Source organism: Microtus pennsylvanicus, chromosome 11, assembly GCF_037038515.1.
Source record: "Microtus pennsylvanicus isolate mMicPen1 chromosome 11, mMicPen1.hap1, whole genome shotgun sequence".
Taxonomy (NCBI): Eukaryota; Metazoa; Chordata; class Mammalia; order Rodentia; family Cricetidae; genus Microtus; species Microtus pennsylvanicus.
The window spans coordinates 13,029,621-13,056,224 of NC_134589.1; the positions used below are offsets into that span (position 1 = coordinate 13,029,621).

A 26,604-nucleotide genomic window follows, 5' to 3' on the forward strand; every position below is an offset into this window, starting at 1 on the left:
AATGGTGCGGTGGGTGCCTGGCTGATATTTGCATCTGATATGTCAGCAAAGCACAGGATTAAAACCATGCAGCAGGCACACTGAGGATCCTGCCTCCTCTCTCCTCCCCAGCACAGTAAGTCCACTGATGTTCAAAACAAAGAGACTCTGAGGAGAGCACATTCACACCAGAGAGAGCTCGCAGTTAGCCGCAACAGTGCTGTGATGTTGTGAACCTTTTAGTGAGGGGCTTAGGCACAAGCACTTGACTCGCCTCGCTTCTAGTGTCACCCCACTAACTGCTTTATAAGGGACATGCTGCGATGTGTAGTGCAATAAAATATATTGTCCCTGACACAGAGTTCAAGTGTTTGTTTCAGAAAACAGACACACGCAGACAAGCTCATTGAGAAGAAGAGGTGGCCAAAATGAAATGCATTTCTGTCCTTCGTAACAACTCCGGCCTTAGGATGATGCATCATGCCAGCTGTCTGGGAACAAATGTGTTTTGTTGGCACGGGAACAGAAGAATCAGTCTGAATTTTGTAAATAAACTGTGGTTATTAAAGTTGCTTGAAACAAGCTAGAATAATAACCATTAAACATGAAAAGTCAATAAAAGTCTTTGAATTATATTTCTGTTGCAATTATTATTCCTGTTTTCATAATGTGCTCTGGGAGAAAGCACAGTTTCGAGTTGTTAGGACTTTCAAATAGAGTTCACTGCAGATGGGTTAGCCCACAGCAGCCTGGGCAGGGAAGTCTTAAAATCCATTATGGAAAATGGGGAAATTAAAGGCTTGGAAATCTGTAGAACCAATTCTTCCTTTTAACAATTGTCACGATTATTGCTGAATCGATTTTCTGTCTTCTCAGCATCGTGTTCTTCAAGGCTGCACAGGACCCCATGGATTTGCTGGCTGCCCTTGTGATGACTCAGGTGGTTCAACCTGAAGCAATGCTATACAATACAAGCTTTGAACGCATCGATTTGGGGTCCGCTCTATCTATGTTACTCCCTGGAAGATCACTGAGCACTGTGGGAGGCAGCAGACTCTTTGGGAAAACAGATGCTGGCAGTTGAGGGGTGCAACAATCTGAAGGGCATGAGGCATTGTGGGGGACTGTCATGCCGCTTAACACTAAAGGCTCCAAACTTTCTTGGTCTCCAGGAGGGAAGAGGCAGAGTGCTCATTCTATCTGTGAGACAAGAGAGAACTACCTGGATATTCTTCCACTCTGGCCTTCTCAGGGCACTAAAAAAAAAGATTCCCTATTATTGTGCATGTATGATGTGTGTATGGGTCTGCCCTGAGATGTGTGTGTGTGTGCGCTGTAAATCAGAGGACAACTTTTTTTTTTTTTGAGGCAGGGTTTCTCTGTGTAGCTTTGGTGCATGTCCTGGATCTAGCTTTTGTAAACCAGGGCTGCCCTCGAACTCACAGAGATCTGCCTGCCTTTGCTTCCCAATTGCTGGGATTAAAAGCATGCACCACCACCGCCTGGCTCTGAGAAGATCTTTTAAGAGAAACTCAGATGGGAAATCTGCCCGACTTTAGAAGTGAGCAGAACGAAGGGTTGTGTGGAGTAGGTGCTGACACCCCTCTTTGTCTTAGTTTTCCCTGGGTCCCAATGCTTTGGGTGTTATAATGTCTGCGGCATAGCTAAGGGCTGCTAAGGATGTGAGAAGCCATGAATGATCTTGTCAAATGAAATGACCACCTCAGATGAATAGCTGGAGTATTATTTTCATAAAAGTTTAGATAGACAAATATACGACTAGAAAGTCACTTAGACTATGTTTAGGAGGTTATCCCCAAAGGCCTGTATCCATGAGCCAAGTTCAGTGGCTTCTGAGCAAATCTTCAACCTTAGACTCCCTGTAGCGTGTGATGCTGATGCTGCCAACCTTCCTCCCTGCTCTCTCTTCCCTAGCCTCTCTCTCTGCCCTGTCACTTCTCCCTCTTCATTTCTCCCTCTATACTCTGAGCAGAGCAAAGAGCGAGGTGGGGGGTAGGCCTAAGCGCCTATATACAGACCTAACACAGTTCCAGTACTGCCCTCAGAGCAGTCAGTAACCAGGGGAGTTGGGTGAAAAAGCCTTCAGTGGAGATCACAGGAAGTGTCACAAAACACAGGGAAGGGGGAGGTTCCATATGGGACTGAGACAGCCAAGACTTCCCAGAGAGACTCACAGGGCTCACAGGTGTCCTGAAGGTGGGGTCCTTATCTGATAGGGCACAGACTGTTAGGGGGCATTCTCCTGCTCCTACAGCATTCAGTTCTCCTGGCTCTGCTCTTACCTTCCTATACCTATTTTATTCCTTCATATCTGCCTCTACTTCTTGGGTTCCCTGAATTGGCCCTGACCATGCCATTCATGGCCTCTTGGTGCCCATCTTTTTGCTGTGGGCTTCTGCTGTAGCCCCTCTGAGCGGGTGCTCACAGCCTGAGGACTCTTTCCGGAGCTGGTCATTCAGATCTTCAGCTCCGTGTTTCCATGGGAGCGTCACTTCTAAACATCTCATATGCCCCATCTAAGAAAACACTGTAATAATGTCTACTGTGCATCATCTTCTCATTTAAAAAATTCTGCCAGTTTTGATACATTCCTTTCTTATTCTTGATTCCACATCTATGTTTTGTGAAATTTTCCTTGTGAGTAAATCTATGTACCCTTCTATTCTCTTTGACAACATCAAATTCAAGTTTTATTTCGATGCTCTGAATGGGTCTCTTATCTACTGTTACCAACTACTCTTAGCAAAGGATAAACTAGACCATGTAGCACTCCCTATCTGAAAGAAGTTTCCAATTGCTGACAACATTCTGACAAAGACTCCCAAGCCCTGCACCTGAGACTGACCACCCATTGCCCTGACACAATCCCCCATCTGTGCTTAGTAAAGAGCAGACGGATACTCAGTAACAAAGCAATATTTCTTTTCTTTTTTTTTTAATGGACAAAATGAATAAGACCAATTTTCTGGTCTTATTTTCCTCTTTGCTAATGTTGCCTCTGGCCACGCCACTGCTTAACCTCCCCTGACCTTCAGGGCAGCTTTGCTTTGCAGCTCCCTGGTGCTGTCCCTACTGGAATACGCCTTTCCACGGTTCATTTAATGCCCAGCTCAGAGCCCCTTCCCCACAATGAATAACTAATTACACACACAACAGCCGCATGTTTCATAGTGTTTAAAGTATTTCTACATACACTGTCTTGTTTTCATGTTCCAAAGAGCCCTGTGGGAAGAAGGTATTACTAAGTTTGCCAAGATCACATGACTAGTAGTGACAAGGGTGGATTTAGAAACACGACGCAGGACGACTCCCAGGAAACCTCCTCAGTTTCCTCTCCTTGGGCCTTGATGGGGTTTCTGGGACAACCTCAGACCTAAGCACACAGCGACCACAGAGACTGGTCACTAGATTTTCTCTTAAATTAACTGATGTGTTTAGGCCTTTGTCATGAAGTTGGGGCTACAAAGCCGTGACTGAAGTGGGTGGGCAAGTGACTTTCAGAAATGATATATTTTAAGACAACTATGGGCTACCTGTGCCTCTACAGTCTAGACCAGGACACATCACACACTGTTAGGAGCTAAAGCAGTGGGCTACAAAAACCCCTGGCCAGAAAGCTGGAGTGGTCCCCAGGGTAGCCTGAGGTGGTGGGGTAGGTTGCCGGAAGTGGAAGTGGCAGCTCTTTCCTAACTAGCCATAAAAGGAGCTGCTTTACCTGGGCACCTAAGCTCTTGTAATGACTCCCTGTCAACATGGCCAACCCCACATAGGGCACAGGGAACACAACCTTCTGACTGAACCCTCACCTTTATCTCCTCAAACCAGGAGGATGTGAGGGAGCATCAAGGCTCTTATTCTTTCCGTGACTTAGACTGCGTCTCTGAGACTAGCAGAAAGAAAGGCCTGCTCTCACTCCCTGCTGCAGTCTACATCAACACCTGGCTGGCTTCATGGTGTTGTGAGCCTGAAAAACCCTTGACAGCAGGATCGACAACCGTTTATCTTGGTATCTTCTCATAGCCATCATTGTCTTGCACAGAGAGCTCGTGAGGACTAAAATGAAGCTTGGATAAACTTGGTAGACTACTTGCCTAGCACGTAGGAGGTTTTAGGTTCTATTCTCAGCACCAAATGGGGAGAAAATATAAAACAATTAGTAGAAAAAAAGTACCTACTTCACGAAATGGTCAGCACTGTAAGTTCTTTATTACCAAGTGTCTCAAGTGTTGGTTTTAAAAAAAAATGTACTTATTTAACATAATTTTTCTGAGAAACAAAGTGATTAATGTAACCAAATATGAAAAAAGAAAAAAGTCAATATATCAATAGAGCCCACCAGACTTAATAAAATCTTTCCTCAGCCACCAGCAAAATCAGTTAAATCCTTATGAAAGCCAATCATGCTTTTAACTTTTAGATCACCAGTCCGAACAGGGGGCTTTGTGCATGTGATTTACTTCCCACACTGTATAGCCAGAACCTGGCTCTGTTTAGTGACATTGTTATAAAAATATGATTCATACAGCATGAAATATATCAAGTATGGGGCTTGAGCAATGGCTCAGTGGTTAAGAACGCATATTGTTCTTGCAGAGGACCTGAGTTCAATTCCCAGCACCCACATCAGGTAGCTTACAACTGCTTGTAACTCCAGCTCCAGGGAATGAATGACCCTAACATTAGATACACGTACAAACACAAACATACACATCTACATATAAATAAATAATAGTAAAAATATTTAAAAAGATACCAAGTAAAAGTTCAAGTTATTTCTTTTTTCCTTTCTTTTGTCTACTCTATAATTTGCCAGATAAATCATCTATTCTCCTTGTGAATTACAAAGCATTTGATCCCAAAGGTGAATTTTAGTTTTAGCCCTAATATTCTCTTCTGCACCTGAACTCAGGTGACAGACAGCATCTGTCTATTTTATGCTGCATTACCAAGATGGAAATTAGCGTGTGGGGAGGGAGCAGAACATACCCAGCCCCATCCTAGCCTGGGTCAGCTACTTTCGGGCCTACATCAGAGGTGGCTTAGCCTTTCTGGAGGGCTGTTTCTGTGCACAAGGAGGAAGTCTGCTCAGAGCTCTGAGCCCTCACCCTTTCCTGCAGTTTTGGGTTTCTTACCCCAGATCTTATCTGGAATAGGAAATACATAACTCCAATGTGGATCAATATAATGGTGATTATGCTTATTACTATTTGGGGATTATAGGAAGAATCATGTTTTAGTAAGATTAATTTAGGAAACTAGTTATTTTCTCATTTCAGTTCTCTGCATCTGCACATAAGGGCCAGTGGTGGAGACATGTTCTAGGCGGCTCTGCCTGGCTTGGTGATCTGCCAATGGAGACAGTGGAGCTGATGGTACCGAGGCGAGTGGGCAGAAAGGATGCCACCCATCAAGACCTGATGAGAAGGAGCCTTTTGTTTTTAATTAAAAGCATAACTTTTAAAATGCCTCATTCATTTTTTGTTTTTATAAAATCAAAACACAGGAATTTTTCTTAAATGAAAACCAGAGACAGTTTAAACATTTTTTTAAGCAAGTAAGTTATAAAAAGCAGCCTAGGAAATTGTCTTCTGTAATACTGCCAGTTTCAATTTGTTTTTTTTTTTTTTGGCTTTTTATGCAGCTAGTATCAGGATAATAATATTTAGTTGACAAGGAAGAGAAGAGAGTTCTAAGTAGCTGTTTTGCATTCACTTTAGTTGTGTGGCTTGGTGATGTGAGGCTAGCTACTGTTACTGGAGACGCTTTGATGAGCGCTCAAAAGGAAAGTCATATTACAATGCTGTCAACATTTTAGATAGCCCAAGTCCAACACAAACGGAGGCCCTAAGAAACCATCACCACAGCAGTCCTAATCCTTTTTGACTATTTATCTTCGGGTCATAAAATGAAAGGGGGAACTGGGTGGCGGTGGTGGTGCACTCCTGTAATCCCAGCACTCAGGAGGCAGAGGCAGGTGGATCTCTGAGTTGGAGGCCAGCCTGGTCTACAGAGTGAGTTCCAGGACAGGCTCCAAAGATAGACAGAGAAACCCTGTCTCAAAACAAAACAAAACAAAACAAAACAAAACAAAACAACCCAAAACAAAATGAAAGGGGAAATACAAGTCAAATTTAGATAAAAGGTTAAATTAAGTTATAGGTGAACATTATTAATTTATTAAGTACAGATTCCTTGCTGCTTGTTCCTGTGGAAACAACTGACCTTTCTGTTCCAGCTACATTCTAGGATCTTGTGCAAAATACCTAACAGCTCACGGTAGCAATGACTAAGACACATTCAGCTTCATCCACGGGTATTTCCTGATGTTTCTTTGGTAAACTGTAGCCTAGTAGAAGATATCAGGAATTAGTGTAAGAAGTATTCTAAAGAGCTATTGTCACCGCAAACATGAAAGCAACTTTGATGATCAAAAAGAAGTCAGCAACAAAAAAGGCTGAAAGTAGTTCCTGAATCCTTCCCTATTGTTCATTTGGGATTTCTTGATTTCCCAACTCTCCACATATTATGGAATTTTCTGTGTGAAGTTTTGCCATGAATTTAAGTGGTGTCAACAAAGTTTTACCTTAAGTCACATTTTACCACAAAACGGAGAAGCTGCAGCCCTCTAGGGAGCCCCAGGAAGTTTTCTGCTTTTGAAAAGCTTGTTTTTAATTCTTCTGGTTACATGTGTCCTGGACAGGGGATGGTGCTCAGGTGATGATCTGTGATAACTACGCTCATGCTGCTTGGGCCTGCACGCCACCACACTCCCACCTAAGGACGGGTTTTCTGCTGTGGCCAAACCTGCCCTGTGCTCATTCCCTTTGCCCTAAGCGTTTCTCTGCCTGGGAAGGTCAGTGGGACTAGCTATCCAGGCACTCAGAGCTCCAGGGTTACTTTCTTGTCATCCTTTGTAAGCCTGGGATTGTAACCTGGTACCAGTTTGCTTCTTCCTTTTTTACACTAACTAGAAATGAGCCTTGAGGTTGTCATAGAGGAACAAGGTGAATAGAATCCAGATGACTTGTATCTGACAGCTCTGTTAGGTGTGGTCCTATGTGACCATCTGGAAAACAAAGATGGCCATGCTGACTTTGATGGTCACAGAGAGGACTAAATGTACAATGTCTATTCCCTTGCAGACATTTGGAAAGTACGGGTGCCTTTTTTTAAATCAGAGTATTTCTACTGTTTTCAACTCTATGACACAGACACTATGTAATACACAACATACATGCATATGTGTTTGTGAAAGCAGAACTATCTACGTGAAATAGATTCTACTGGAATATACCATGAAGTGGCTAGCAGTTATAGGAGTCAAGTAAGTTTTAACTTTTTAGGTTCCATATGTTTAAATAAAAATTAACTCAGAATGTATCGCACACGTGAATGCAAATCACACACACAATCACAAAACTTTCAGGGAAAAAGGAGACAATCTGGAACTTAGTGCTAGGACAAAGCTCTTGGTTTGACACTAAGAACCTGATCCCTAAGAGGAAACGCTGATAAACTGACCTCATTAAAACCCTTTGGTTAGCAAGTCTGTTAACATGCGGACGCATTTGACAACTGCACAGTGCAGCAACTGTGAAAACTCACACCATTTTGTCCCACACCTGCCGTGAGGCTCTCTGTCAATATCTCCAGAGATGCACAGAGCCTCTGTGACCAGACCTGAACGCTTACGTTTTTCAAAAGTCAAGTGACCCATCCTGAGACCCTGTGCTGAAGTTCACTGACCCAGCTGAGGTACCCGTATCTGGGGACACTCTTGGTGGCTTGTGCCTAGTGTACTGTGACACTGAGGAGGTGGTGGCTGAGGACAATGATCACCCAGGATTTCATTAACATTCGTTGGTCTCTGTTGGTCCACTGCTAAAGGTTTTAAAGTGTCAAAATTGCCACTTGTTGTAATTCATAAAAACTAAGAGTTGAGTAAACATAAGCCTGTCATTTCGAAATAAAATACGTTATTAGCTATTGTCATAGTCAGCTTATTTTATTAAAAGAATAAAAAGAAAGAGAACATTAAAACTCAAAAGAAAACAGGATTTATGCCTTCTAACTAAATAATGTCCATTGATTTTATGGGGCTTTATACAGTCAGAATATATGTCCACTTATTTTTAAATGATGATGTAGGAGACACTGTTGGCTGTCTACCCAACATCTATTTCTCTGCTTCTTTGTTTTCCCCCTTTCTTGAGCAGCCCCACCATCAGCTGGCAGAGGAGTGAGTCTAGAGCTCCCCATTCTCAGGAGAGGCTGGAAAGCCACTACCCTCAGCCTCCAGAGAGCACAGATGTGGGTGGGATATGTGGCAGTGCTGTAGCCATCCCGGAATTGCTTTGAGAATGAAGCCACCAAAGCGGGTAGAGCCACCAGAATGTCAGAGAGGCAGCTCCCGGGCTTTCACTATCTCTAGACCGCCTCTTCTGTGTGGCAATGCTCGTCCTTGTTTCTGATGGCCCCGTGGGGCACTCTGTTCTCAAAACAAGCGGATCCTAGCTGACACAGTGAAGCAGCCGCTGGGCTGGAGGACGGAAGGAAGCAACCAGAGAGGACGTACCTGCTCCTGTGCCTCCAGCTCTCTGTGCTGCAGCTTCTTCTCTGCGCTCCGCACCTGATTAGAGCGGGTTTCCAGTTCCTCTTGTAAAGCCTGCAACAGTGTACAGAAATACAGCAACATCAGAAACTAGTGTACTTGAAAAAGTAGCCTTGCCACATGAATTGGTATTACCAAGGCCTTGGATGGTGGCTTTTTACTGTTGTTTCAAAGATTTTCAGCGAGCAAGCTGGGTTTTGTGTGCTAGGCCCACCTCGTTCATGCTGGAATAAAACCTTACAAAGGAGTGTGCTGGCACATGACTGCGGTCCCAGCCCTCGGGACGCTGAGGCAGGAAGACTGCTGAGAGTTTGAGACAAGTCTAGGCTACATGGCAAGACCCTATCTCAAGATGCCAAAAAGTCATAGAAAATAAGCCCGAATGTATAAAAGAGATACGTTAGCAAATGTCGATTATTATTAAAAGTCTCATTATTTCCAGCATAGGGCTATGACCATGTACCAAAGAATGAAGTTATTGTTAGTTAGAGCAGCCTTACCAGTCAAAGAATGAAGTGTTGGAATCTATAGGTATTGTGATATCTAATTATAATGACCAATTCATAGCAAACCTAAAGGACTCTCCACAGCAACTCAGGATAGTGTGGAATTTGAAGAACCAGTAGGACGTGGACAGAGGTGACCTTGCGGTTGCCTAGTAGCTGTTAGAAGCAGATTCCAGGTCACAGTGGGGAGCTTGGAAGCCACAGAGGTCTACAATTATCATCTTGTCAGTTACCATTTTAAGTAAAAAGTAAGCTAGAAAAGATGCAGCATACAGGATGGTATCATTGTATCATTGTAGAAATGAGACACACAAAGTTACAGCGGCCAGAAGCATGGGGTGGAATAGCAATGACCAGTCTCGGAGTGAACCTCATCCAGCCAGTATGACTGTATCATGCTGAGATTGTGACAGTGTCCCTACAGGCCATGAGAAGGGAAACCACAGGTCCCTTTGAAGTCCCCAGGCCCATGTTATAATGGTGGGGCAGCGAGCAAACAATGAGTGTAATATAGATCCTTGGTCAGTGCAGGAGAGAGACACCGGGGTGGGGGCGGGGAGAGGCTATCCTGGGAAAAGGTTACAGTTCTAAAACAAATGGCTCAAGAAGGGTTATCTGAGCAAATTTTGGCAGCAGAGGAGAGTGCAGGCCATGTGAACCGTCAGGAGAGCCGTCCTTCCAGGCAGAGGACACCGAATGTACTCGGGAAGCCACAAAGGTTACGGTGGAGATGGAGCAGAGGGGGGAAGACAAGGTCTGAGGCTATGTGGAGGTCTCGGTTGGTGGAGTGGTCGAGCGCACAGAGATGGGAAGCTGCTGGAGGGCTCTGAGCAGGCAGTGCTTCAGTCACAGTCTCGACAGGGGCAAGGTAGACAGCAAGGCTGGCCAGGACCCTTCGTGTCCTGGGAAGCAGTGACAGAGACTTTTATCAGGGTGGAAGTGGCGAGTGAATGCTGGCTTCCTTGTAGACTCTGCCCGGAAGGGTTAGATGCAGAGCATGAGAAAAAAAGAAGACTCCCCGCCCCTGCAAGGAGTCTGCACAGTTTTTTTCTAAGAGATGGGGCAGGTGTTCTGGGAGAAGCCCTGGAGCTCAGCCTGGGATGTAAGTCTAAAATGCCTACCGCATATCCAAGCGCCACAGGCTCAGGAACAATGTCTGAGATAGGGTTTGGTAAAAAGTCTATGTGTGAGGCCAGGTGGCACCTGCCTGTAATTGTAGCATCCAGGAAGCTGGGGCAAGAGGATCATAAGTTCAAGGATAGCCTGGGATACATGATGAGATGCTGTGTTAAGAACAACATTCCATGACAGCCAGGGCTACACAGAGAAACACTGTCTCAAAAAACCAACCAAACAAACAAAAAAAACCCAAACAAACAAATCCCCCCAAAACAACAAAAACAGCAACAACAATAGACAAAAACAAGCAGCAAAGTAAACTAAAACAGACAAAAATTCCAATACAAGGTCAATCTTTTACACGCGCGTGCACACACACACACACACACACACACACACACATACACACACAGAGTAAATTTTAATTTGGGGGTTGAATCTTAGACCTCTTTGAGCATTTAATGAAAGCTACATGGTCACTCTCCAAAAGGGGAAAAGCATGATTATGGTTTTGTTTCTGATTTTCGGGGCTGTTTGAAGTCCATTCATGGGTAGACCTCCTGCTAAGAACTTTTAATTTACAGAGTAAGATGAACTTGTATGCTTTAGGGTCTCTTTGATATTAAACATTATAAATCTACAATCTGACTAGGTCTGGGAATGAGCTTGGAAATCTCAAGGTCTTACCTCTTTTTAATACTATTATGGTCTGGTTCTAGAAAGATGGCTGTGATTGTTCCTATTCCTGCCAGTTATGTAGCATTCTTTTACCTGTGACAGCGCTCAGTAAACAGGATGTCAGGGGAGAGAATCCATGTGTACTTTTCGGTCCAGCTCTGTGCAGCTCTCTAAGTCATCCTACTGCAGTCAGTGAACACCCGAAACCCAGATCCAGTGATGCTATCTCCCTGCGGAAATTTGGAGCCACTCTCCAGCACCCCTAAAATGTGGCTCTAGCGTCAGAAAGGACAGTGGACTAGTGGCCTGGAGGAAGCACCTGTGGGCTTGTGTGTTGAGCTGGAGCCATTTTTCCTATCGGTAACAAGCTAAGACAGCGTGGACTGTATTTCTAGCTCTCGTGGTCAGTCCTTGTAGCAGGTCATATTCTGTCTTTGTTAGAGAGGAGAGATAGTTGGGGCCGCACGTGTTCAGGTTTACGTGGCCAGTAGTGGGCACTGGGCTAGCATTAATGTTTCTCTAACTTCAAACTCAACATTTGGGCTGTGCTCTGCGGCTTCCTTCTCCTTTGGGCCCAGTTTCTCTTCTCTTTATCCTACCTAACTTGTTCTGAAACTCAGGGCGAGCTCACTGATCTCTGGGTTTTTTCCCATCTAGTGTTGAGAAGACCTAATGCGCATGTCTGCATGACACTGCAAATCACTGCAGCTGTGGGTTCCCTGCTACTTCTGCAGGCTCCATGACTGGCCAGCTCAACGCCTGGCACAGGTGAGTCTCAAATCGCAACTGAAGGGAACTGACTCACAGATGGTGGGGTTCTAATCCCTGAGGATGCCTCTCTCGACCATTAGGGCTTCTGGTGGTCCTTAAAATGGTGCATTTAACCAGTGGTAGTCTTGTGTTTTGAAATAGAGACTATATCTTGTACTATGCCTAGCCATCTCTGTATATATACACACACATGTATATATAATGGTTATTAAAATAATATGATTCTGGTTCCTGCCATAATAAAGTATTTTATTTTTTTAGTTTTTGATTTTATTCACAGAAAAATACAAAGTTGTACCTCTCCCTTGTCTTAAACAAAAACCTCCTGGCTGCCCCCCATCTCCCCTTCACTAGAGGTCCCCCCACACTCCACATGCTATCTCCTTCTGTTGTTCTCTTCTGGACTCCTATCCTCACCATTCTCCTGAGTTTCACTTCACCAATCACTTGCTACCTCCAAATGCCAAAGTCAGAAGCTGATTTGTTTCTTTACTTTGTGACAGCATTTCACAGCTACTTGTGTTTTTGTCTTGATCTCTGAGGAATTCACTGTTCCAGTGAAAGCAAGTGGTTAAGAAAGAAGGCTGCTTCAGACAGCCAGTCAGACATGAGGAGGCCGTGAGTGGAGCAGCTGCTGTGGGAAGTGGACTTTGGTAGTGGAGTCAGGAGTGAGAAAAGACAGGACTGAGTTTTGACAATGAGAACTGGGGATTGGGACCAGCAAGTGGGAAGTGTTGGGGCCGTGTGTGTGTGTGTGTGTGTGTGTGTGTGTGTGTGTATTAGTGTTGTGAGAGGAAACATACACAACAATGGAAGTTTTTTTCCTCCCATGTATATTTGTTTTCTATGACTAACTTGACAACCAAAAGCTTCCATAAGGCCCAGCTCTACTAGAGGTCATTCTACCAATGCAAGGACCAGCAGAACCCTCAGGGTGAGAAGATCGGGAGACCAGCACTAGGGGAACTGTATTATTTTCATACTGATTCATTAGCGTTTCTCTGGTTGCATACATGCCATTAATATTTATATCTAGCAAATTCATATGTTAAAATCCTAACATCCAAGGCCATGGTGCCAGTGTAAGTTCAGATGTTACTCAAGGGGCCTTAGAAACTGGTAAGGCTATAGCCCTGTGTGCTTGTGTACATTACTGACTGTGATCGGCGCCCCAGCCAAAGGCTGATCAAGACAGTCATCTCGGAGCCACCAGACACCCAGTCTGTAGATGCCTTGAGGCCATAGTCTCAGCCTCTGGAATGGAGGAATCAGTGATGTTTACAGCACCTGTAGCTTAGTTGGTATGGTTACAGCCTCCTGAGCTGATAGGTAGCTTGCTAAGCTGGGTCTGAACAGGGTAGAGGGCTTCTTGGAGCCATTTTCCACTTGTCTAGGGAAATGAGCAAAGTAAGGAAGGTTCTGAAACCTGCCCTTATGATGGTCCCAAAGCAGGCCAGGCAGAGATGCAGGCCAGGCAGAGATGCAGATGCAAAGAGGAGGCCGGAGAGCTGCGGGAATCTGGAGGGGTGGGAGGCAGTGGTGGAGACCAACGAAAGACGGTTTCCAGGGGAGACAAAAGTTTCCAGGGAAGCAAAATCAGCTCTCATCTTGTTTTTATATTCCGCACAGTGAGACTATTCAGTCTACCATATTTTATCATTATTATCAAGATAGAATTCAAATTATACTTGCTTTTCAAAAAAAGTAGTACTTCAAGCTTGCTTGTAGTTTAAAAATGTAAAATACTAATTTCTTAGAGGCTAATCAGAGAAAGTTGTATCTAGAAATGACTTTTATTATCTATTAAAAATCAGTGTAAAAAATTGAAAAGTAACCAAAAAAATTCTACTTTCTCAATTAAAGTGTAGTGCATAAAAGGAAAATGATAGTTTCTGCTGGCAAATGTTCCTGGATTTATATTCTAAAATAATTATTATGTTATTTGAATTGGAACCTCACATTTTGACATAAAGACTGTGGGAAAATGGCCACAACTCAGCATGCACAACCAGTGGGCTTTCGTTTAAGTTGTGGTGCCTTTTTTGAAAAACAATCAGATGACATCACACACACACACACACACACACACACACACACACTCAAACTTTAAGTGTATCCTTGAGAAAAGCCCCCAAAATTGAAGAACAGAATGTCCCTTTAGGGCAAAAATATGAAACCAATCCTGATTTTGGACATTTAAGTTTTATTCTAAAAGATTGTTCCTTTTGTCTTGGCTCCCCTGCATCAGTGTGCATCACTTCTGAAAAGTCAGTTCTTTTCTCTGACTATATCTGCCTTTGAATACTACGCAGGTCAGTTTGGCAGAGAGCTGGGCTGTTCTTGAGTTTCTGGTATTTTGTGGTAGGGAACAAAGGACATGTTCCAGAAGAAAAATGTAAATGACATATGTTCTCCATACACAACTCTAGAAGACACCACAGCAGGGGCACAGCCTCTGTGTACTGCAGACTGTGCTTTACCCTGTGAGAAGGCAGGTCTGTCTGTATTCTTATTGGGTAAACTTTATACAATAAAATTTAGGCTTTAGTTTTTAAATAGGTAAGATAATTTTTAAAGTTTATCATAAAGGCTGTAAACAGGGGGCTGGAGAGATGGATCCGTGGTTAAGAGCACTGACTGCTCTTCCAGAGGACCCGGGTTCAATTCCCAGCACCCACATAGTGATGGAGGATGGTCATTGGTTAATTATAATAAAGAAACTGCTTGGCCCTCATAGGTTAAAACATAGGTGGGAGGAGTAAACAGAACAGAATGCTGGGAGGAAGAGGAAGTGAGCTCAGAGGCCATGCTCCCCTCTCCCGGGCAGATGCCATGAAGCTCCGACCCAGGATGGACGTAGGCTAGAATCTTCCCGGTAAGCGCACCTTGGGGTGCTACACACATTATTAGAAATGGGCTAGTCCAGGTGCGAGAGTTAGCCGAGAAGAGGTAATGGGACAAGCAGTGTTTAAAAGAATACAGTTTGTGTGTTGTTATTTTGGGGCTTAAGCTAGCTAGGCGGCCAGGAACCGGGCTGTGGGAAGAGGCCCGCAGCTCCTACTACAACATGGCGGCTCACAACTATTCTAGGGGACCTGATATCCTCATCCAGACATACATGCAGGCAAAATACAAATGCATATAAAATAAAAATATTTTTAAAAGTCTGCAAACATCCTCCTTTGGTTTTGATCCATTAGGCAACACTAATGTAGAAACCCTGGTCACAAAGGTGGACTAAGATGACCCTCATTTCAACTTAGCTGCTGTTTGATGATGCCCACATCTGTTTATGCAGCACCAGTCCAATTCAGTTATAAATGGGCTGATAATATCGCCTATGAGAAGGCTTTCTTTGACGCATAAATTGACATAGAAATGATATTTTTCTTTCTAGTACTGCTAACTTCAGGCTAAGATAAAAATGCAAGTAAAAGTCGTAAGATTACACTTGACTTCATTTTAAGTTTATTTTTAATTAAATAAACAAACAGCTTGGACAAAGAAGGCCAAGGCGTGTCACTCATGCAGGGAGACACACATCTAGAGTTCCTAAAGATGACATGATGACAGTGTGCCATTTCTATGGGGTGGTTCTACTGCTGATGGAGGCCATGACATGTTTTTAAATAGGCCATGTCGAGGTACAAAGGGAACACATCTTGGCTAGCTAAAAAGACACTCAAGATTTCTTATCAAGAGCCACTTCATTCATAGCTACCCAGGATGAACAGATGGACCACTTAGTAGTGAGGAGCGGAGCCGGAGGGAGCTTCTGCAGGGACCACTGGCCCATTCCCAGGGCTTGCTATCATTTTTCCTAGTGTGGTGACTTTTAGGCATTGGTCGCATACTCCTGCATTCCAAGAAATCATCTTCTAAAAACTTTTCATAACCATTCTGATATTGGTGTGAAGAAAAGGGGACCTTTGGGGATTTTAACCCAACACATATGCTACTTTGAACATAAATCAAATCTCCTTTCAGGCAAAACTTTAGTGTTGTCAGAATAAGCTACATGCACGAGAAACAGCATTTGAGTGTGAACTTGCTAGGCTTCTGATTCAACATAAAGACAAAAGCATCATGGACAATGTGAAAAACAAGGAGCTGCTTCTTTGAAAGAATAAGACAAATTTCATTTTTTCCTTTCTTTCTCATATCTATTTTTAGTCCTTTAAAATTCTTCAAGAATGTCCTCTAAGAATGCACTTTTCAAAAAGCTGCGTGTTTCCTGGTCTGCACAGAGGTTCCCGGAAAGAAATCATGTTATTCAAGACTTTGATGATCTAAGGAAGCTGGAATCCCCCAGTGCACCTCATTGACGCCCCCTTGTCACACAGACCATCCGACAGCAGTTCTCAAGTCTCTCACGGTAGCCTAGCTATTTCCGTGGGGGAAACTCACAGCACATCTGCCCTCCCCGCCTTCTCAGGCAGCAGTCTCACGTGTGAACAAGTTCTTATCTCGGGTGTAGACATCCAGGACCAAGTTAAGAACCACAGCTTGGGAATTTTCAGGAGCATAAGGGAATTTCCTCCTCTGGCTTGTGTGTTAACCAATGCAATTGATTCAGTCTGCAGAACAGGGTGCAAATCAGTAAAAATGTCAGATCCCTACAGACCACCACTCTCTCGCACAAGCCCGGGAAGGGAGTGGAGCCACAGCCACTCGTTTTAATTTCATTTTTTTTATAGTGCTAACCATTCACACATTCAACCTCAAATCCCCTCATTCAAGACTTTTTCCATGAAACATTTCAAATCTAGATTCCAGAAAGTTCCGGTTTCTCATCAAGTTCTTACATCTCCTACAGCACACTCGTGTTCTGTTCCTATTGTGATTTCGTCTGCTTCCCCTCATTTTAGACTGTGCTCTCCCCTGCTCTTCAAAGTGAACTCTGAGACAGTTGGGAAGTTGTTACTTATGCTGTAGTAGGTTTTGTGCTCGTCATCCAGACCAGTTGCATAAAAACCAAGTAGCTCTTTATCTAAAGCAGGTGTGTAGATTGGGGAAATGGTTCAGTGGGCACAGGGCTTATCGGGCAAGCATGAGGACCTGACTTTGAAAACCCAGAAGCTACAGAAATCCGGGTGTGCTGGCAATTTTGTAGTGCCAGTGCTCCTACAGGGAGACGGGAGGTTGAGACAGGACAATCCCTGGAAGCTCAGGGGCCAGCTAGCCTATCCTATGTGTGTAGTAGTGAACAGCCTTAAACAAGGCTGAAGTCAGGGACTGACGCAGGCCTCGGCATGTGCATACACATTCAAATGCAGGAACACACACACTAAAAAAATAAAATAGTTGTATGTTCTGATCACCCAGACGGTGCCTTCAAGTGTCAATGGTGAAATCTCTTCTGCTTTCAAGACAACAGGCATCAGTGTCTTTCTTCTCAAATTCCAAGGGTCAATCACAGCTGAGTTCCTTCACGAGCTCATTGGCAGGCCCGTCTTCCCTGCTGCCCTGTGCTTTCATGTATTATATGAATAGGCTGTGTGGCATCCTGATAGTGCCTTTAACCTTGGTACTCTTATTCTCTGATGGCCACAATCTTTGTTTCTGTTTGAATGGCTGTCATTCCATTCTTCATACACCCCTACCACCAGCTAACTTCCTCTTTTGTAACCTGATTCCATTTCCAGTGATGTCTGGAGCTTGTTCTCTGCAAGGTGAGCCATGACATTTCTATTGCCAATCTAGTGTCTTTCCCACATCTCTACAGTCCAGAGTCTCTCTGCTGGCCTGGACACTGTTGGGTCGCCCTCCTCCCAGACATCCTTTTCTTTCACACCACAAAATTGGGATGATCTTCCTCCAACTTCTCTTGTCCCCTCATGCCATTTTTTTCCTTCCCTTTCAATTGTGGGTTTTTCCCCAACAGGGTCTTCTATCTACTCTTTGTCTATGTACCATTTCTTCTGGGTAAGAAACCAACTTTATAAATCCCAGTGGAATGCGCATCAGTAGATCCCGGTGTGATGGACAGTGTTACCCAGGTCTGCCTGTCGCTGATTCCTAATGCCTATCTCCACACTGCCTCACACTTGACAGCTGCAACTGTCTCCCCTATGGGTACATGGTCAGTCGCCTCAGCATCATTTCAAACTTGTCAAGTTCAAGGTCAAGCTCATGATCTTTCCCTTCAACCAGCTTCACTTCACTGCCAACTCTCCTGATGGTTTGGTTAAATGATAGCCTTCCTTGAAAAGATATCTACTGAAAAATGTGTGACGGTAGCTTTATATGAATACAGGTCCTTACAGATATAAATAGCTGAAGCCATACTAGCATAGAGTATACCTTTTTAAAAGTAAAAACAAAACCACAGCTCACAGTCTTGCTAGGTAATCCAGAGAGAGATTCATGATCTTTCTGTCCTAGTCTTCACAGTCCTGGATCATAGTTATGGGCCACCATGTTGGGTTCACAGGACATGTGGGAGAGAGGTTGCTCAGATGCTGGAAGGATACCTATGAGCCAAGAACATTAAGAGCCTCTGGGCAACAGTAAAAGCTGAAGAGGGCATGGAAACAATTCTTTTTGACAGCCTGGATTCAGAGGGAGCTGGGTCTGCTCACATCTTAGCCTTCTGACCTCCTGAGCTCTGAGACAACAGCTCTCTCTAGTTTCAGGTTGTCTAAGCTTTTGGTTGTCACATTAGCTAAAGAAGGAAAATTCTTCCATTGCGTGCATTTTCTCCTGCAATACTAAACACACATACATGCACTCTTTCCCACCTCCAGTAAATCTTAAAGATCCATTGGCCCTCACAGGGTCATCTACCTACCCCAAAGGACAGGAGAATGGACAGTCTGTTGTTGAGTCATATGTTTGTACCAGAATGAATCATAAAATTAGTTCCATCTCCAGGTTAGGAAATGAGAATGGAAGACAAGAGTGGCTGTCCCCTCACCCCGAAAAGGTGGAAGTGCATCTTTATGAGGACAGACATGGAAGTCTAAAGACCAGACCAGCTCTGCCTCCCACATCAGGTCATATGAAAGAAGAGCATGTACGTGTGTGTGTGTGTGTGTGTGTGTGTGTGTGTGTATTAGTGTTGTGAGAGGAAACATACACAACAATGGAAGTTTTTTTCCTCCCATGTATATTTGTTTTCTATGACTAATTTGACAACCAAAAGCTTCCACAAGACCCAGCTCTACCAGAGGTCATTCTACCAATGCAAGGACCAGCAGAACCCTCAGGGTGAGAAGATCGGGAGACCAGCACTAGGGGAACTGTATTATTTTCATACTGATTCATTAGCGTTTCTCTGGTTTTGCATACATGCCATTTCAGGTTACAAAGGGAGCTGTTTCAGGATAGTATGGCACATGCTCAGATGGGAAGGTAGAGAGCCTTAGGTGAGCCCCACATTTACACAGGGGATGCAAATCAGCTATGCCAGGAAAAGGTTGTTCTTTTTTTAACCTTAGGATTCTGGCTATCTGGAGCCCATACTTACGAGGGAAGAAGTTTAAAACTTTCCATTTAAACCACTTAGAATGAGAGGATTTACAAAGATCCTGTTTAATGTTCAGCTGACACGTTGTCAAAAACATTTATCATGCAACCTTTTGAAGTTTCTTCCACTCCTTTCTAGTTATTAAAGCTCAGATTGCAGTTAGTTATCAACAACAAAGCAAACACGTGACGGAGTTTTTATAGTCAACTGTTTGGTTTCTGAACTACTAAGCAGAATTCACTTCTTCTGATCAGAAAAGTGACTAGTGACCTAGTTTTCATGTCGAAAGCACCCCACAGCTGATTTTTAAAATCACTTCTGTATGGGGCCAGAAAGAATGCCAGGGACTTGGAAATTTCTTTTCAAGTGTTTATGATGCTCCAAATTCTAAGAATGTTCAGCTCTGAGAATGTACCACTTTAAGTCAGAAAGGAATTCTTCCAGTGCAAACCAAGAAACAGTGACCTACATTATGGAGGCGAGTTCTCGGCAAGTTAGTCCCTAATGTAAATTTCTTAAGATTAAGAATACACAAAGTATATTCCAAGAACACACTAAGAATATATTAAGTTCATATTTTTGATCCAAGAGGATAATACATGTAAAATATTTTTTGAGTCTAGACAATGTGCTCAGCATCATAGGGAGGGCGGGGTACAAAGCGAAGCAAGTCTTGGTGGCATCGTTTAGGTGCTGACATTATCATACAAGGCATGTGATAAAGACAAAAAGCAGGAGGGCACAGTAAGTGTCTTAAGCGGCCAATTGAGAACAAAAGGAACAGGGAAGAACAGAGAAAGAAGTTCAAAGACACCACAAGGAAGGAAGCAGATAAATCCAGAATGTGGAACAATCTACAGGACAAACTGACCTGCTTTCTGCAAGAAGTCAATGTCATGGCACCAAAGCAAAGAAAGGCATGCTTTAGATTAAGAAAGGCATAAAAGATGAAGATCAAATGCAATGTGTGCATCTTGCTTGGATTTTGATTCAGGCAAGTTGCCTATAAAGTAGCAATTTGAAGTCAATGGGGATGTCTAACTATAAAACAGGCAGTAAATAAGGCCAAAGGAGAGCCTAATTTTCCCAGGTGTGACAAGACCAGGGACTGCAAGGACCGTGTTCGCTCAGAGGCATTCTGGGGTACAAAAGGCAAAGTGATATGTCTGAAGCTTGCTTTAATGTAGTTTAGCATAAAATGAGAGGAAACACAGAGCAAATGTGGGGTTGGAGACAGGGTCTTATTCTGTAAGTCAAGCTGTTCTAGAACATTCTAAGTAGCTAGCCTAGGCTGGCCTTGAACTCACAACAATTTTGCCTTTCCTTCAGTGCAGTCATATCTTGGCAGCTGCTGAAGATAGGTGCTAGTCTTTACTTTAGGCAATGTATACAGTTTTCATAATAAAACAGGAAAAGTCCTATCCACAGTAAGATGGCTGGGGGTTTTGGTATGATATTGAGAAAGTCTTCTGGAAGAGCTTTGAGGAAATAACATCGCAAAGGTCAACAAGGGGAAAATTGGAGTGTGCTGAGCAAAGATGGCACAGTTCATGGCTCAGGGGGAGTTGGGGTAGCCCTGCAAAGGGAGGCCCAGCAGAGGAACAGCGGTCCTTCATTCAGTGAGAGCAGCTTGTACATTCTGTTCTATCTGCAGCATGAGTTAGCCATTTTATACTTAGTCTTTCTCTTCATACGTCCTTCCCAAATCACCTTCACCATCCCCCTCGCGGAGCAACCTTTCCTGTCAGGTCTGTTCTGGTTCTTACAGAGCTCCACCTGACTGATGCATGTTCTAGTTTTATTGCTGTTGCTGTGATACCCTGACAAAGAGCAACACAGGGGAGGGAAGGATTTGTACTGCTTATGATTCCAGATGACAGTCCATCTCTAAGGGGAAGTCAAGGCAGGAACTCAAACGACTAGTCACATCACATCCATAGTTAAGAGCAGAGGAAAATGCATGTATGTCTACTTGCTTGTTTGTTCAGTTACCTCTCTTTACTTCCAAATATTTAGGGCTCAGCCTAGGGAATGGTGCTGCCCAAAGTGGGCTTAGACAATTAATAGTCAAGACAGTTCCTCACAGATACATTCATAGGCCAATCTAATCTAGATATTCCTTTTTCCAGGTGATCCTAGGTTGTGACAAGTGAGCATTTAAAGTCACAGCACATCATCTATTGCTCTTCCCACTGTATCTTGGCACTGAATGACTTTTAAGGCAACTCTTTCAAAAGCTCCTCTGGGACACGAAACTTACTGAGAGTAGAGCAAATGTGTCTATTTAGGAGTTCTAATCTGAACATACAAGAGTGATCATGAGTACTTATGCTCCTAACGGCATAGCGAGAATTGCATTAATGATGAAATTATGAGGCATCTAATGCAATTTGTATTGCTCAGTGAAGATGAAAAACTGAATTTTGAAATAAAAATTACTGGGTTAATAAACTAGTGTTGGACATGCAAGCATTTTTCTCTTCAGCACTACATAATGATCAAAATGTCTTTCACAAAGAAAAGGGTAACCTTTTGAGGTAACTTTAATCTGTTGCTAATGTGCAGTGTAAATTAGGATCCTGATCTGTACAAGAACCAGCTGGAATAAACACACACAGCAGTGTGGGAAGGTACATGGTTTCTTTAAAGTCTTTACCTTTTGTTTTCTTGAAATGAGGCACTGATTGAGCTAATTTCTCATTGATGATCCTCCTGCCTCAGCTGGGATTCTAGTAGTCCACTACACTTAGCTCGAAACATATTTAAAGCAAAAATACAACTGGCTCTTAATAGTATTGCCAAAGTTTTAAGAATGCAGTTCAATATTTGCTCAACCTTAACTTTTGAAAGTTTTTTTCTATACTACTAATCTATCTGTTACAAAGTTATAAAGCCAGTGTTTTTAATTTTGAAAAGAATTTAATGACCCTGAACCAAACATCTCAGACTTAAAATATGGTACTGTCTCTTACAACTGACAAAACTTATTTTGGTGCCCTAAAGTAGACACGACCTAGGAAATCTGATTTTAACTAATCTAATTTTGAAATTACATTAATTTATTGTGTGTGTACACGCTGTGGAGCATGTATAGGGGTCAGAAGGCAACTTGAAGGACTCGGTTTTCCTTCTACCATGTGGATTCTAAGGATTAAATTAGGCCATCAGGGTTTGTAGGAAGCATCCCTACTCACTGAGCTATTTTGCCAGCTCCTAATTAATTTTTTACAATTATGTTTCCTTATCAATATTCTATTAGCACAGCTTGTCAGTCCAGCTCTGAATAGTTGAGGCCATTTGGTATACCACTGATGCATAAAATCTGTATCTGGACTTATATCACTTTAAAAATTCTTCTAGAATTTCACACAATATAGTCATCCTCCATTACTCCCCTCAACTCCTCCCAGGCCCACTCCCCCCTCTCCTAACTCTTAAAAAGAATAATCCATTTTGCTACCCATTTAGTCATGGGTGTGGTGCCACCCACTGGAATATGGTTGACCCAGCAGGGTTTACTCCCTTAAAGAAAACTGACTTCCCCTCCCCAGCAGCCGTTAGCTGCCAGTAACTCCTCAGCTAGGGGTGGGTGTCAGGAGCCCCTCCCTAACACATGGCAGACTGTTGGTTATTGATCTTGTGTAGGTCTTAAATGAGCAATCACAGTTTCCGTGAGCTCCCGAGTGCAGCGGTCCCTACATTCCACAGACACTTTTTCCTCTGGGCTTTCTTGACCTCTTTTACAGTATCTCAGCCTCTCTTCTATGGTGACCCCTGAGCCTTGGGGCTGGGGACAGTGATACAGATGCATTTTATTCTTCCCCGGGACTATCCCTTGTGTTTCTCTTTGCCCAGCCTTCCCAGAAACTCCACAAGATTACTGCAGTTCTCTGTCAACTGCTCTTTGCCTGCCAGATGACAGTCTCGTCATTCTCGCCCTTCTGGTGAAGGCCCTATATCACAGCACTCTCCCTGCATTGGGAGATGGGGTATATGGACTTCAGGGTCTTGTTAGACAGTGAACTACTCCATCTTCTGCAGCAAAAGTGTCTAATGTGATTAATGAACAAAATGTTCATAAGTATTTGCAAGATTGATATCATAATTGATATCACAATTTTGAAACTGTGTTCACAGACAACATCCTAGGTAGAAGTCTATGCTTGGATGCATCTCATCAGTCACCATGGAGAAGGCCTTGACGGGTCCCCCACTACCACCCAACACCTACTGTTGAGACAGAACTAAGCTCCTACTGCTCCTAGGCAATGTCTCGCCCCTGAGCTACACCCTTCCCACCTCTGAGTAGCTCAATTCTGATTTTCTAAGCTGAGAAAACCTACTTTGTCTCAAAGTTTCCCTCACTCATCTCCCTTTGCTTTCCAAGCTCTCTTACACATGATTGCTAAATGTCTTTCCAAAACACAATCCTAAACTGGCTTCTCTGAGATGGCCATAGGTCTTCTTTACTATAGAGGGATTCAAACTCCTAACATAGGCGATATCCCTGTTACTCAATGTGTGTTGTAAGCTTGTTTGGAGGTTCTAGCAGGGGAGCGCAGCTACTCGTATACCCTTGACCGAAGACCGGTCCTCCTCTATTCGGGGAAGGTCGTCCTCTTCGACCGAGCGCGCAGCTTCGGGAGGGACGCACATGGAGCGGTGAGGGAGGAAGGGGACACCCGCCTAGCCAGCCAGATCAGCCGAATCAACCCTGGCGATCAATGGGGTGACAGATGTCGCAGCCAGATCGCCCTCACATCCTCAATGTGTGTTGTAAAAGGGTCTCGGGTGACCTGCTGGCACACCAAAATGTGAGAAGCACTGGTCATCCAGGGCACACTCCCAGCAAGTCCTATAAGCAAAACTCCTCTCAGCTCCCAGTGCTGGGAAAAAAGTTCTGTGACCCAGGTATCTGAATCCCAGCTGTGAGGCCTAGGTGCTGGCCTTGGTCAGAAGTCCCCAGATAACAAGCTGCAGAATGCTACTCCAAAATACTTCAGGGATGTTCTACCCCAGATTAAATTGCTCCCAGGAACCATTCACATTTCTGAGAATGATCTAAATGCGTTCATCTTGTGTGTGCAATTTAAAGTGACTTTAGGACTAGAGTGACCTGAAAACTCAAGGCACCTTTTTGAGTCTCCATCAAGGGGAAAGAGGAGAGCCGCCTCCGCTGAGCGGAACTGAAGGACAGTGGGGGCCACAGAGGAGCTTCTGTGTCTCCTAAGACCTTGACTTGACTTCTAGTGAGGACACCAACTGCTGAATCTTCCTCCCTTTTCTCTTCTGCTGCTGAGAAGTTCAGATATGATGGGCACGGCCTCCTCAGCAACCTTAGACTTCATGACAGCCTGGTTAATTAACCCCTCCTGACTTCATATTATTCTCCCATATATGTTTCATGTTGATTTTCCTCACTAATTATCTTACTTCTGTAGAATCATAAGCATCTCCACATCTGAAATACTCACTGGAATGTGGAGAGGTAAAGTTGATAACAGACACACTGGGCATTGCAGCAAGGAAGCAATGGGGCCAATGAATGTTTCGTTTCTGTGGCTTCAATTGCCTTAGATACATAACGCTAGTCCCAGCTTCCTTCAGATCCTGCCTGTCTGTGCACGTGGAACTGCACATAAGACACTTTTTTTTACCAGGACCCAGAGTGTAAATGCATAGATGCTTGTGTGGACAAACCACGAGGATGGTGAGGGATGCAAGCACTTGGGGTAAGGCTTGTTGGGAGCTCCATGGCTCAGTATGAGGTATAGATTTCTCTGCAATTTAAGCTGTGCGGGCTGTCCTGGCCCTACCTTCCTCTATGGCCCTGTACTTTTCTAAACCAGGAATGTTGTCTGGCTGCTCTTCCCAATGTGGGCCAGGTTCAAAGCAGCGGCCTTGCACTAACAAGTGAAAATGGAAGAATTGTTTGAAAATTAATTCAAGTTCAAGCCATAAAACAAGACAAAAGAAAAATAAAGTCTCGAGTGGTGGCTCATAAAAACACCACTGGATGAGACAGCATGGCTTGGTAGAGAGTGGGACGGGTTCCTGGAGCCCTGCTTTCTCACAGCAGCGAGCATGGCCACAGGTCATTTTGGCTCCATGAACCTGTTTCTGCACGCATGGTGGTGAGATGTCTGAGAAAATGACCTGCCAATTGTCGAGCGCTAAATTCAGCTGCCACATACAGCTGTATTTCCCAGACCATAGAGGCTCTGTAAGCCAGCGGGGAGGCATGTCAGTGTGAACTGTAGTAATTACACATCCGTATTTTCTAGTCTGACCGGCTGAGTTCTCATCGCTGTTCACCTCTTTTACTTATGTGACTTTGGACAATTGACTGACAAGTCTCATGGGCATCCATTTGTTGGCTTATAAGTAAGGTAATAATAACAGTAATGATGTCATGAATTGTCAAGGGGATTGTCACAGAAAGTCATGTGTTAACACATAAAGGAGCTCAACAAGTACAGTTATTTGATGAACATGGGACAATAAGAAGTGGTTGGCCATATTTGTAGTTGTACATTGCCCTTTTCTTTTGTTAAGTATTTGTTACTATATTTCTCATGAACAGTGTCTATTAGATCCATCTAATTGTATAGTATTGGGCAAGTTTTTGTCAAATATTGGAGTCAGAACAATTATAGAGTCAGAACATTTTTCAAGATAAATTTCCATTCTTCACTTTCTGCCTCTGCTGTAGTCAAGAAATTGCACAAATGGCAACAAAGTGCACTAGGGCCAAGAGCCCATCTCCAGCCTCCCATCAAGAACAGCTTCCCCTCTGCCTCATGACCACTGCCATCACCTGCCATTGCCTGTGCCCCATGACCTGTGCTCACTGAATACCTGACAGTAAAGAATAGGGTGTAAGCAAAACAAGAGAAAACCACACGGCTGTTTTCCCCACAAACAGAGACGCTACTGCTCAATTTAATTTGCATCAGAGTCTGCTTAATGCTGCGTGCCCAGGGCCCTCCCACCTTCCTTCCTTCAACAGGGACAATGCGGCCCATCATCAACATCCGAGAGTCGGAAGTAAGAAGGAGCTTCAGCACCACCCTGCACTCATATAGCAGGTACCCAAAGTCCACAGAACACGACAGAGAAACATTGGAGATACTGAAAATAAGGGAAACGAGGCAAGAAATGGATGGTTCCTACCTCCATAGGTCAATTATGGCAATTCTTTCATAATTCATGAACATGACTTATAGAAGTTAAAGGGTAAGGTAAAAACAGGTACCCCCTCATCCATTTCATTTAGGTCTTGGAGGAGACTGAAGTTCTCTATTTATGGGTAAGGTGGGAAGCATCCTGGAGAAATGCTGTCCAGTATTGCTTCTATCTCGGGCAGGAACAGTCCCAAGGACTGTTGAAATATGGCATATTAAATTTGATGGCAGGAACAACATCAAACAGGACCAGAATCTCTGTACCAC

The 26,604-nt window shown here is 43.8% G+C and overlaps 1 protein-coding gene across 6 annotated transcripts in view; it reads right to left on the reverse strand.

Annotated features, from left to right (window-relative positions):
* Cep112 (centrosomal protein 112) overlaps positions 1 to 26,604 on the reverse strand; it is a 387,025-nt gene that overhangs the window by 30,080 nt on the left and 330,341 nt on the right. For all 6 annotated transcript variants that reach the window (XM_075990285.1, XM_075990287.1, XM_075990288.1 and 3 more), the window contains one exon: positions 8,576 to 8,665. In XM_075990285.1, coding sequence (XP_075846400.1) covers positions 8,576 to 8,665 — 90 coding nt within the window. The remainder of the gene's footprint in view (positions 1 to 8,575; positions 8,666 to 26,604) is intronic.